General features: G+C 30.8%; 1 protein-coding gene across 1 annotated transcript in view; it reads left to right on the top strand.

Annotated features, from left to right (window-relative positions):
* LOC140436941 (scavenger receptor class B member 1-like) overlaps window positions 1–12,661 on the top strand; it is a 54,742-nt gene extending 42,081 nt beyond the window's left edge. Inside the window, exons 8-9 of the mRNA XM_072526120.1 lie at window positions 4,471–4,715; window positions 11,890–12,661. Coding sequence (XP_072382221.1) covers window positions 4,471–4,715; window positions 11,890–12,108 — 464 coding nt within the window. The 3' untranslated portion in view covers window positions 12,109–12,661. The remainder of the gene's footprint in view (window positions 1–4,470; window positions 4,716–11,889) is intronic.
* Window positions 12,662–14,668: the final 2,007 nt, after the last annotated feature.

Below are 14,668 nucleotides of genomic sequence, written 5' to 3'. Positions count from 1 at the left end.
ATCTGTTGTCCACCGAATAGTCAATTTTGGAATCAGTGTCCGATTACACATTATTTTGAGATATATGAGTATTTGTCTTTACGACTATTTTAGGCTACATGGAAGCTTAATGTAGTTTATGTACTATTGATAGGATGACTTGTAAGTCACTTAGTAATATTTGGATATCTTTAGATGTCTCCTTCTTTCTACATTATTCATAATCTGTGGTTACTTGTAATCTTGCGAATCGATGTAGATTGTTCGGAAGTTAGTTTTAAGTTAGTGTATTCTAGCTACATTTGGCAAACTAGTGCCATGGCTAAAAATTTAAATTTTAGATTGGTTTGTATCCTTTGCTTCTACTACAGTGATGGAAACTTTGGCTAACAAACAGTTAAGCGTCTGTTCGAGATAGTGCCATGACGCACGGTTCATACCTATTCTATGATTGTTGTTAGATATGAAAAAAAAAATTTTCATTTAAAAAAAATTTTTTTCTCCGAGTAAGAGGGGAGTGTAACGAGTCCGTTACTTTAATAATCCGTAAACATTTTTAAATACAATTTTAAAATACCAATCCTCTTAATGCTTTTCTGAATTTTGAATTTCTAAGTTGGCTTAAACAGCGACACCTACGATGATGTAGGGCAACATGATCATCCGGCTAGCAATTAACGCTCAATCTGGTTTTAACCTTTTGGTAGACAACATCGTTTAACAAAAAAAAAGGTAGGCGACAGAAGAAGGCTAAATTTGTTTTAAAGAATATTAATTTCGTTGGGAAGGAAGAATATATACAATTTTAGTTGTTTCGTAGTGTATACCCGTTGATTTATAAGCCACTTCTAGTCGGTAAGTTGATTCAATTATAAATAACAGTGTAAAAACCATCAGCCATTTTAACTTCTATAATATCGTCATTTTTCCCTTCGTTAGGGATATATCTATCTGTCATTTATCACATTATTTCATTAAGAAACATTCTGGATTTAAATATAGTAATGTTATAAAATTATATCAATTTTCTATTTTAATTCCCGGCCTTAAAAACATATAATTAGGTATCCATTTTTAAAACTATCTATTACCTATTAAGTCTATCTGTAAAAAGATTCTGCCTCATATCGTTCTTTTACATTCAAAAATATTTCCGTAGCAAGTTTTCGTTAAAAATTATCTATTTGATCAATTTATTTTACATCAAATATTGTCAGACCATGCGAAGGTCACATTGTCTACAAAATCATTACAGCTTTTTTCTTTGATACAAGCTTCCCAGCAACTTTTTGTAATATTTTTCAAGTTATTTCATTTGTTGATAAACCTTGTATTCTTCCCTTGTTTTTATTAAGCGTAAGGAGGAATTGTAACACAACTGTTCTTTTTAGCCTACCCCAAGAAGTTAAATCCAGGATCGAGGATTATTTTTTTTTCTCATTTATTTTTGGGGATTTTTTTTACAAGGAGAAAAAGAATTTGCGTTTTTGAATTTGCCCATTTGCCCGTCTGTTCCATCAGAGGTCCAGAGCGCTCTCAGACTACTCTCGGACCACTTCAGGATACCAGCCCGAAAGACCTCCCTTATTTAGAGGGTGGAACATTGTTCATTTTTTTATATTTTTTTTTATTCATTAATTGTTAATAATTTTGTTTATAATATTTTGTTTCCAATCTTAAATCATACTGTTTCATTTAATAATAAAGACCCGTCATTTTTTCTAAATAATTATAATATATATATATATATATATATATATATATATATATATATATATATATATATATATATATATATATATATATATATATATATATATATATATATATATGTTGCAGTTTCGCAACTGTTAATAAACATTTATTAAATATTAAGACTTTATGGTAGTTTTGATTCTCCCCGTATATCAAGATTTCATGTATAAGGGTGCATCTGGGTTAAAAACTACATGCTACGAGACGGGCAATCTGCAAAATGACACAGATGTGTATTGGAGATAAGCGATGCATCTACACAATCAGAGTCGAGTTTTATCTCTCAAACCACACACATGTGTGTGCGTTTGGGTTAAGAAGAGTACCTTACCACTTGCCAGCGGTCCTTTGACCGAGGAAGTCGGTTTGATGCAGAAAAGTTGAAATTAGAAATTTTGTGGTTCCTGGTGTACGTCGATGAAGACGTCGTTGGTAGCGGTTGGTGCTGTGATTTATGGGGTAAGCTACAATACACCATAATTTTGTTGCTGCATATATCAAGTACGTTTACTTGGTATATAGATGTCATATTTGCTTCGAACTTTTTATCAGTTGTGCCGCGATCGCGATTGAACTTGATTGAGAACATTTCATTACCTTTATGTAGATTTGTATATTTTTCATATTATAATAATTTCACTATTCTTTTTGTATATATATCACAGTGTTGTGTATTTTATTACCTAATATTAACTCATAATGTGTATTATGAGTATACTTTTGCATTGAGTTTAATAATTTGTTTTTATATGACATATATATTCATATTTTTTATTTTTTGTATATTATTTCTATCTATAACGTGGTATATATACAATCGACAGTTTTGTTTTGTTTATGGTTCTCTTTTTGTGTTTAAGTTTGTATATATTCCTCTTCTTTTAAGTTTATATTCTTCTTTATTTATAATTGTAGGTATATTGGGTTATGTATATTTATGGTTTATTTCACCTCTTTTTAAAATAGAGTTTTATACAGTCCACTTGCTTTCATTTCTTTTATTTTAATATACATACCCAATCTGAAAGGGGGAAACCAGCGAGTTCTAGATTGAACAGAATATCTTCTCTCCCCCTTCAGGATGACCAAAATTGTTATATTGAGGTCATCGTATGTGCAGAACGCAACAATATATATGCAGTAAAATTGTCACGTCCAGGTCGAGGTTTTAAATCCTCCCATTTAACTCAATTTGTGCGATTTTATGTGTACACATCTAATCAGAGAGTTACTTATTAAGATTTTATTATTATTATATTTTCAAACCTTTGGACATTTATCCCTTCAGGATATTGTCCTCATTACTTTATTACAACCTTCGATTGATAGCCAAATGACAGAGTTGCATCTCTGAGGCAAGTAATTACCTTTTTAGGTCAATCATTACAATTTTTTCTATATCTTATTATTGGTAAATTTAGATCATCAAGGATCAGTTGCGTACAACTAGGGCATTTATTTTTTTGTAGATAATTAACTAAGTTGACTGTACATAATTGGTGGTGGGTATTTTAGGGTAAATTTAGATTGTATATATTGGATAGGGATTAAATTTTTGGTGAAAACTAAATATTTCAATTCATACATGTATCCTTTTTTTTGTATTTCAGCAAATAGCTTTACAAGATACCTTGGAAAGTTTATGATAATACTTTCCTGGCGCCCACTCACATTTTGAAGCAACTTCTATAATCATTTTTATTTACCTCAGTTATATACCTATAGATTGTTTATTACCTTGTCATTCATTTTTTTATTCTACGGTCTCTGTAGGGCATGCAAATTTGCCGAATCCTCTTTTGAGTGTTAAGTAGTCACTCTCCGGCACATTCAGCTAGCCAGCTTTAATTTATTTGTTTTGTTACATCCTTCCTCATTTGTTTTTGTTACAGTAGGGGCACCTCAGACACGGTGAACAAATGATATAGAGTTACAACAAAGTTTATTTACACATGATCATATCAAGACCACTAAAGATAACCGTAAGGGGCATAAGTTTAGTCTTGGTTGTTAATTCTAATCCTAGCGTTTTTTTCTATAATTTTTTTATTATTCATAAGTAATTCCAGCGATTTCTTACGATTTATTTGAACAAACGCCTTTTAAAATCTATGAGCAATGCGCCGTAGGAGGCGCATTATATTTATCGTTTTGAATATTTAGAACAAGAAGAGTTTTTAGTTTTTTTTTCGGTATTTTTAATGAATTACTCTTTTGTGTCTATCACCGCATTTGTAAGACTACAAAGCCGTCGTTTCGTAAACTACCAAAACACGAAAATACAATATGTGTTAAGACCCTGGACTGAAACATAATTTTAACTAACATAATATGTGAAATATACTGGAACCAAGCTATCTTAGGGGATAAATAAAAAATAATAAGACTTAAAATATTAAAATTGTAATTCAACCTGTATTCTAAAAAAAAATTCTGCACAAGCTCAAGATTTGGGAGACGAGTGTCTATAAGTTCAATCTACAAAAAAATTGTTAACAATGTGTTAATAAATAAATTAATTTTTATAAGTAAACAAGAACTGTGAACTCTGTTAAATTAAGTAGGTCGAGATAGTAAAATAAGTCCTAAAAGTAAATATTAATGAAATGTTAGTCTGCGATAGAAAAAAACTTTTAACCTACTAATAAAATTTTACGATTCTTACTTTCTGGGTAGTTTACAACATGTAAGTTTATTAAAATACTATAATTATTGACATTTCTTTTATTACTTCAGGTTCACCAGTGTTCATTTCCCATCCTCACTTCCACAGAGCCGATCCCAGTCTAACAAAACATTTTACCGGTCTACACCCCGAAAGAGAGTTTAAATCTTATTTCAACCTCCACCCTACCTTTGGATTCGCTATTTCTGCAAGAAACATGTTGCAGGTTAACGTCCAGGTTCAAAAAGCTGGAGGGATCTCTCAGGTGGATATGTTTGAAGATGGCATGCTGCTACCCATCGCTTATTTAGAAGCGGTAAGTAATATTATATAAAAATTGGTAATTACTTATTATACGTGCACATTCTTGTGTTTAATTAGTGTTTAAAGATTAATCTGTAAGTTGACGTATTGTACATCGTCACATACAATGTACGTCGTACATGAAAAACAACCAAAGAACAAAATTGTGATTTTTAGCAAAATATTGTTACATTAAGACGTGTGTGGAATTCTTATAACAAGCTCCTGTTGAACACGCCATTATATATATATATATATATATATATATATATATATATATATATATATATATATATATATATATATATATATATATATATATATATATATGTGGCTAAACACCCCTTTAGGGGTTACGCCGCTTACGCTCTCTAGATCTATGTTTTGAGGTAGATCAGTCCTCATGTTCCTTATTTAATTTTCTCAGTTATTTTTCTCCATTGTGTCCTATCTCTGGTTTTTCCTTTCCACTGTCGTATGCCCGCCTTGTTGAGATCATTTACAACTTCTTGTAATCATGTAGATCTTGGTCTTCCACGTCTTCTTTTGCCAGCTGGTGTCCATTCCAATATTGAGAATATCGTCGTAGTTGATCCTGATCTCCATACGTGTCCTAGCCATTTTGCTCTTTGTTGTTTTATTTTACACACTATATCTTCCTTAATTTCTTCCAGTAGCTCAAGGTTCGTTCTTTGTCTAAATTCATTTTCATTTATTTTTATTGGTCCCAGTATTGCTCTTAGTATTTTTCTTTCTTGTATTCTAAGGTTTTCCTCTTGTTTTTTTGTCATGCTGAGGGTTTCGGCTGCATACATCATCGTCGGTCGAATTATTGTTTTGTATACCTTCATTTTCGATTTCTTACTCAATAGTTTATTTTTTAGTAATTTCTTATTTGCATGGAAGGTCTTATTTGCTGTTATAATCCTTTCTTTGATTTCTGTTTCTCTTTCTCCATTGTTTGTTATTAATATTCCCAAGTACTTAAATTTTTCGACTTCTTCAAAAATGTATTCGCCTAGTCTAACCTTTTTGTTTTCGAAGTTTTTATCAAATCTCATTATTTTTGTTTTTTCTTGGTTTATTTTTAATCCCATTACTTTTCCTTCTGTTACCATTTCATTTAACATTTTTTCCATTGTTTTTCTATTTTTTGTTATTAGCACAATATCGTCAGCGTATGCTATTATTTGTCCTTCTCTAGTTCTAAGGGTACCTTTGTTTATTTTCCTGACGATGTATTCCAGGGCAAGATTAAACAGGGTTGCTGATAACGAATCTCCTTGTCTAACCCCTTTATTTATGACAAATTCTTCTGTGTCTCCTACTTGAGTTTTTATACTCACTACAGTTCTACTCATTGTCATTTTTATTAATCGTCCTAATTTGTTTTGTATTCCCATTTCTTTCAGAGCTACCATTAATTTTGATCTTTTTATTGTATCAAATGCTTGCTGAAAATCTATAAAAAGCAGTTCAATTTCTATTTTATATCCATGAGCTTTTCCATAATTTGTTTAACTGTATGTATGGCATCTGTTGTAGACTTTCCCTTAATAAATCCGCATTGATAGTGTCCTATGATATTCGTCATAGCGTTGGTCAGTCTTCGATGTATTAAGGTCGACATAATTTTATATGCTGTGTTTAATAGCGTCAGTCCTCTGTAGTTATTACACATTTGTTGGTCTCCTTTTTTATGAATCGTGATAATTTGTCCTTTGTTCCATTCTTCCGGCATTTTTTCTTCGTCCCATATGTCTTTTATTAAATTGTACAGTTTTTCTTTTAATTCTTCACCACCATATTTTATAAGTTCCATATTGATCCCGTCTGATCCTGAAGATTTACCATTACGGCTGCTATTTATAATTTCCTCAACTTCCTCTTTTGTTGGTCTTTCTAGCTGGTTTCCTAACATCATTGTCTCTTCTTCTACGTTTTCATTTAGGTCTTGATCTTCTTGCTCTGTTAATAATTCTTTAAAATAGTGAGTCCAAATTTCTTTATACTCTTCATCATTTTCTGATACTTTTCCATTTTTATCTTTTATGCCTTTTATCTTTCCTTTAAAAGTTTTGTTTTGCTCGCTAATTTTCTTATAAAATGCTTTTGTGTTTCTGTTCTTACTTTCTTTTTCTATTTCTTTTATCTTATCATCTAACCAGGCACGTTTAATTTTCCTTATTTTTTTCTTACATTCATTCCTTATTCTATTGTATTCTTCCCTATAATCCTGTCTATTTGTTCTTATCCACATTTGTCTAATTTCTATCTTCTTTTTTAGCATGTTATGGCATTCTTCATTATACCATTCTTGTTTTTTTTTGTTTCTTTTTATTCCTATGTGTACATCCGCTGTTTCATTTATACATTTTTTTAAATTTCTCCATTCTGTTTCTATATCCTTTGTATATTTACACTGTTCCTTTAGTTTTTTGTTCATGTCATCAGCATACTTAATCCTTATGTCTGGAGCATTCAGTTTTTCTACGTACCATTTGTCTTTCATTGTCGTGTTTTTTAGAGTTCTTTTGACTTTTTGTTTTACCTTTGCAGTCACCATAAAATGATCTGTGTCTGCATGCGCACCTCTGTAAGTTCTCACGTCCGTAACCGATGTTTGTTTCCTTCTTGTAATCAGAATATGGTCTATTTGGGACCATGTTTTTTGGTCTGGGGAAATCCATGTTACTTTATGGTATTTAGGATGTTCGAAATTTGTACTAATGATAATCATATTGGTACTAGCTGCTAGGTTACATAATCTTTGACCATTGTCATTTGTTTTTTCGTGTAATGTGTGTTTACCTGCTACTTGGTTAATGTAGTCTTCCTTACCTACTTGGGCGTTAAAATCTCCCATTACCAGTATTGTGTCTTCTCTAGGTAAATTCTCCATTTCTCGTTCAAGTTCCTCATACATTTTGTCTTTTTCCTCCGCAGCAGCACTTTCAGTTGGAGCATATACGTTTATGATTGATATATTAAATGGTTTGGCGTTAATTCTCAGGTAAGCCATACGTTCATTTATTGGTTTAAATTGCATAATGTTATTTTTTATTTTTCCCATAATTATGAAAGCAACTCCATATTGACCTTGTTTTCCATGTCCCGAATACTGTAGTGTGTAGTTTTTTTTATTTATTTCTCCTTGACCTGCCCATCTAATTTCTTGAATCACTGCAATATCAATTTGGTATCTTTCTAGTTCTGAGACAATCTCCTGCATTTTTCCTGGTTCAAGCATTGTTCTGATGTTCCACGTACTTATTTTTAGTTCATCGCGTTTTTTCATTTTTCTATTATATTTTTTCCTGCTCGTCTGTTTTATCTTATCTAATCTATTCATGTCCTTTTCCTTTGTCATTTTCGTTTCCGTTTTTTGTTGTGTGTACGATATTTGTTGTTTTATCGGTTTTTTGGCGTGTCTTGGTTTGCCTTTTCCAGTTCATTCTTCTCTTTGTTCCATTTCCATATAGCCCCGTCAATATTTAATTTTTGATAACCTACTCTGGTGTTCATACCTTTTTCTTGTTGAAATTTTGCAATTTTCCGTATTTCTTGTTGGATCTTCATCTCTTCTTGCGTTAGATCGTTATTGATGTATATTTCTGGCTTTGATGCCCTTAGTTTGTTTTTGTTCTTCATGATTTTAATTTTTTCATTTCTGTTTTTTAGTTTTACAAGACATGTTTTGTCGCCTATTTTATAAGCATCTTCTATTTCTACTTTAATGCCTAATTCTTTTTCCACGAAATTTGCCATAATCTCGTTGACTACATTTGGGTTATTTGTATCCATCGGTAGACCCTGGACAATAACATTGTTAGCCTTTCTCTCTTTCTCGAGCTATTCTACCTTCATTTTCACTATCTTTAGTTCCTGCTTCATTTCATCATTTTCCTTTTTTAGTTGTTGGTTACTTTGTTTGAATTCATTTATTTCTTTTTTTAATTCTCTGAGGTCATTTCTATATTCTCGTTGTTCTTCTTTTATTCCTTTTACCTCCGTTGTTAGATGTTTTGTTTGATCTGTTAAATTTTGCATCATTTTTAAAAGCTGATCTATTTTGTTTTCATCTTTCTGTTGTTTGGTTGGTGTTCTGGTAAGTTTCTTGCTCTTGTTGAAAATATCTTCATCATCTTCCTTTCGACTTCTTTTTTTATTGTCTTCTGAGGTGTAGTCATCATCGCTATCCATTTTTATTTCTTTTTTATGTATTTTTTACTCTATATTATAGCAAGCGGTAAGTTCTAGTTCTCCGGTCAACCCGTCAGAAGCTCTAGAACTTCTCAAGCAATAATTGAGTATGAAATTTAAATTTATTAAATATTTTATTTCTTCTAAATTTTGTTTATTTAGTTAATATTATTAATTAGCGGATTTCCTTTCTTGGATTTTTGAAACTTTTTGGATAACCGGCAACGTCGCATTCAATTTGATCAAGACTTGTCTTCTTATCTGTTATTAAAAGAACTGGAATTTCTAAATGTCGTTTTGTTTTGAATACAATAAAATGTTTTAAAACTTACTTACAGGTCACTTTTTGCCAATTTTCTTTTCACTGCAGAGAGTTTATGTCCTCATACAATTTTTCACGTATAGTTTGGATTTTATTTCTCACTATTACCTCAAAAATCGGAATAAACACTGGTAAAAATGTTTAACACTTTTATTTCGCACAACGCGCTGTTGCCTCTTATGAACACGCCATTAAAAACTTTTATTTAGAAGAGGCTGCTTCCATTCAAGGGCAAGAATCAGAAAGGCTACAAAGAACTAATCTGTTACTTAATGAAAAAAAAAAAAGAAAATAGTTAATAATGTTTTTTTTAACTTTAACCGATAGGCATATGAGTCAAACTGTAGCTATAGAAGACATTATAGAGAACTGCCCCTGACTTGAACACCAATTTCAACGGTTGAAAAATTATTAATAATCCAATAATTCCAAAATCCAAAAGAAGTGACAGTGGTGTTTCTAGAAAGTTTGATATTGCGGATAAAAATATAATTTTTCGTAAAGTGTACGTTATTTATAAAGAACAATAGTGCCGGCATTAGACAATCTTCTTATTAAAGTCAATACAGATGACACTGGAATAAACTGCTGTAAAAGAAGGTTGTGGAAGTGTTTTCAGCGCATAATATTAAGGTTTAAGAAAATACACAGAAGGCAGATAATTTTGGAATCCCATCGTGTACGAATATGGCTCACGGAGTATTTAATGAAAATAAAACAATACAGGAGTGAAAACAAATCAATTCTTTATATAGATGAGACATGATTCGATACACACGACACTCCAACAAAATGTTGGTTTGGCAATAGCGAACACTGTGCAACAAAAATAAGTTCAATAAAGGAAAAGGCATAACAATCAACGGATCATTAAACGAATTGATTACAAACGCTCTGTCTTTTCTGCCAAAACATTAGTCCATCTTGCGTCAATTATCACCAAGACACAACCGCGGAGGTATTTATTTGAAGTCTATATTAAAAATAAATTATTACCAAATATACCTCCAAACAGTGTAATTGTTATGAATAATGCATCTTATCATAAATTAAGCTTCGAGTGCTACTAGGAGTAAGCTATAAGTTACTACTCAAAATTACATGTTCGATAATAAAATTTATTGTATACGAACTGTATACGAAAAAAGATTTATTACAAATTTTAAAGACCTTATCAATAAAACAAAAAAAAAATTTGTAATAAGTATGCGTAAAGTATTGGGTATACAATTTTAAGGCTGCCACCATCTTGTTGTATTTTTAGAAGAAAATTTTTCATTAGGAGAAAAAATATTACCCTACTCTAAACGCTTCTGTTATTCAACTTATTAATACTTAATAAAGTACAAAATATTAATATTAGCGAATGCAACATTACTATCTTGCATTTGTATCTTAAACAGCCCTTGGAGCAACTAATAAAAACTGGACTACAAATCACCAGAGAGAACCACATAACTCCTAAATTTATATAGATCCCATCGCATATAGGAATTATTGGCAATGAAGAGACAGACAGTAGTGCTCGTGATCGTGATGCAGCAACAAGTGTGGAATCAATGTGTGAGAGTGTATGTAAAGATCTCAAAACGTTTTTTAAATAAAAAGTGGATTGGTCAGTGGCAGCGCGAATGGTTTCTATCGCAATCTAAATTAAGATCGCTAAAACAGATACACGACAGTGAAATACTAGTGCTTATTTATAGTACACGGTTTATTCAATAACGCGCCTACGTGTAGGACATACTAAGATCACACACTCTTATTTACTTTTGGCCAGTGAACGCCCCTTGTGCGACTCATGTGCTACGCCTCTTACCGTTGTCCATTTGTTAATTGAGTATCCAAAATACCATAGAGAACCTTCAATAAACAATATACCAAATACTCTACCAGATTTATTAGGAGAAAACTGTAACGTAAAAAACTTATTTAAATTACCTAAGGTCAATCAATATTTTGTATCAGATTTAAAGTTTTGTTTACTGAGTTTACTGAGTACAAAACTTACTAAGTTTTGTTTACTGGCTAATAACCTGTTGGTGGATGAGGTAATGTTTCTTTTTAATAAAAAAAAAAACATTACTATCTTCATATAGATAATTTTGAAAGTGTTGTACCAATTTACTTTAGCAGTTGATAGTGATAGTGAGTGACACTGCACTCACAAATTATTATCTTTGTTTTCTTCTTGATGCGCCTATCCATGCGCATGGATAGGCGCATAAAGCTGCGATAAAGCTGCGCACATGTGTTGAACCTTCTTTCTATAGCTGTATTATAATTGTGTAAATAAAATATTTAATTAATATTTAATAAATGTTTCATATGCTTTCATTTCTTCAACTTTTTATGTTCATGTGGCTAACTTTTTACAAAAATTGGTAGGAATTTTCTAACTCTAATTTTCTATGTTCTATGTAAGTCAAGATATCTCGTACAAAAATTTAACCTTTATAGAGCCTAGATAGAGTCTTTCCTTTTTAAACCCCTGCTATGTTTATAACTTGTTTAACCTCGTAACAATATAGGCATAAGCCCAAGGCACTAAATTTTAAAATTTACCTTATACACATCTCACAAAATGTATTGAAAGTCATATTTTTTAAACTAGCATATTAAATATTTACATAAAAACTACATTGACTACTTTTTTTTACAGGTACTAGATGACAAAAGAATTCCACAAGATGTACTAGATACAATATTTCTAGTATCATTTACCGTGCCATCCATTAAACTAGCTCTACAATATGGCTCCCTACTTACAGCCATTACCACCATGATTTCGCTCATCCTCGTCTTAAGAAGAAAGAGCTCGCCAAAGATTCTTCCTACCAGACTTTTTAGGACCAATCAAGGTTACTATGAAGCTAGTTAAATATTTTAATTTTTTAGGCCAAACTTTGTTCAATATTTGAACATATTATTGAAAAAGACTGAAAACCTTTTGGAGAACTACTTAAAAATAATTATTTATTTTTTCGAAAAAAGATAAGATGTTGAGAATGTTTCGATGAATGGGATCACGATAAGGTTGAGTTAAATTTTAGCTAATTAAATAATAAATTGTTCTTGTATTCATTTTTAACACTTGCTGTTTAACACTTGCTGTTTAAATTAGGTTAAATTTATATATTGCAGCCTTTCTACAATCCTTGTGAACTAACTATCTAGATTTCTTCCATTTCCTATTATACCTCTATTTATTGTCCTGTAATAATTAGCACGTCTCTTAAAACTGCCAATACTGTTTTAAATTTTCTTTTAGTTCTACTAACGTCGTAACACAAAGAGATTTAGAAATGTTTAAAAAATATCTGTGCTATAAAGGCTCAACTAGATATTAAAAAATACTCATTGTGTATTTGGAAGTTATTTGTTACTTTTTTATTACCCAAAAATTATGTAAAATAAAATTATTATTTTGTTAACTCGTGTTTCATTAGGGAATAAATAATTTTTTTATATACGGTTGGTTTCCACGATACTGATGGTAACTTTTAGTTTTCTTTGTTTTACGTAGACATGACTCTGTCTGTTTTTCAATGTGCCTCCAGTAAGTTGTTGTTCAATCGTTTTCGTGGTCTTGCTACTGACCGTTTTCCTATTGGAGAACCATCTCTCTACAAATCAAGCAATCCATTTGTAGCTGATTGCTTGTAGTATTACTCCACATCTGAGGTGTTGTTTATTACAGTTTAACAACAACTAACAATGTAACGTATAATGATAATAATAATAAATTGCCTGTATTTAGTCTGTAAAAATTTATAAACACGAGATACATGAGGCGAAGTCTAGCTAGAGCTACTCCAATTAACCTCAAGTTTACAAAGTTAGTTTGAAATAAGTAGAAAATGAAAAAAGTGGTTTATAATTTGACATGAATAATAATATTGAAATGATAGAAATAGTCATGTGGCTACTAGAAAAATAATATAAAGAAAATACTTTGTGATGTTATGTGATAAATGGTATGAATGATAAATAGAAACAAAAATATCTAATGGTAACAATAACGACAACAATATACTATATAATAATAATAACGTTACTGTGAAATCAAGAGATTCACCTCTTAAATTTATTGTTAAACTATTAAACACTAAAATGGCATTGTAAGTAAACGATCGCTGGAAAATAGCTAGTCTATGAGGATAAGCTAATAGCGTAAGACTATGAGGATATCTCAGATCCAGATTATTATGAGCATCCCCACGAAATACTAATTTGTTCCTTAAATAAATAGGATTTGACTACGGAATAATTCGATATTATCAATGAGGCGAGGTGATATTTGTATAAATTATCTATGGTTAACCATTGAAGTTCTTTTATTTTGCATGATACACGATAATATTTTCTTAACGCCAAAGACAAATCTGCAACAATCATTTTTAATTTTTTGCAACCTTAATTTCGTAACTTGATCTAAGTAAGGATAAAATACCAAGAGTCCATAATTAAGAATTGACATTACCATAGTTTCACAAAGTAATTTATGCAATTTAGTTGACAGTTGACGCATAACTAAATAGCACTTTTTTACTAAAAGGGTGACATGCTCTTGAGTTACGAAAGTAAAAGTCGAAAACGGATTTTTAAAAAATTATTTTCGTAACAAAATTTATTGAGAACGTACAGGTATGGTAACAACTACAAAACAAAAAGGTCTTAATCTAATTAAACAATGGTATATATAGTCTTTCTATATGTCGTCACACATTGGATAATCCAGGGACGTAACTCCTCCGCCCTTGGAAAGAAGCATATCCTTGGGGTGTGCCTCTTAACACAATAAATTCTTGGGTTTCTTCTTTCTTCTTGTTTTGTTTGACGCACAGTTTTGCAATATTTAGTTAAATAATATATAATTAAAATGAAAATTATTATATATATACAGATTGTCCAAAAACTTGTTCGTTTAAAATAAATTGAATTATTATCTTTTAAATTATATTTTTGTGTTTATAACTTTTCTAAAATATCTTTAGTTTTTCTAAGGTTAATTGTATTAAGATTTATTGGTGAAAAATTTGAACTTTCATTTTGAAAAATATTAATAGAAAGAATAACTTTTGGAAGATTTATATGAGCAAAGTGACTTTTACTAATTTTTTCTGTTTAGAATACTTCATTCTTGATTTTCACGGTACGTTCGGGAACTGATTCTAAAACGTAGCTTCCATTTATTGGTAAATTTTCTTTTGAATTTGTAATGTAATTTGTGTTCTTCTTCTGGAACTGTAACTATCCATTTTTCGTCGCTGATTCTTGTAGATTCTATCTCTCTTTATCTTTACTTCGAAATGTTTAGATGACAATGCCTTTTTCTTGAAATTTATTAATTGGACTGCACAAGGGGCTTCCTCGGTTATCGTTTGTTATTACTTCCTTTACATATGTACTTTTCTGAGTCTATTTCTGTGCATGTATCT

This window comes from Diabrotica undecimpunctata, chromosome 3 (genome assembly GCF_040954645.1).
Source record: "Diabrotica undecimpunctata isolate CICGRU chromosome 3, icDiaUnde3, whole genome shotgun sequence".
NCBI lineage: Eukaryota > Metazoa > Arthropoda > Insecta > Coleoptera > Chrysomelidae > Diabrotica > Diabrotica undecimpunctata.
This window is presented reverse-complemented; position numbering and strand designations above follow the sequence as displayed.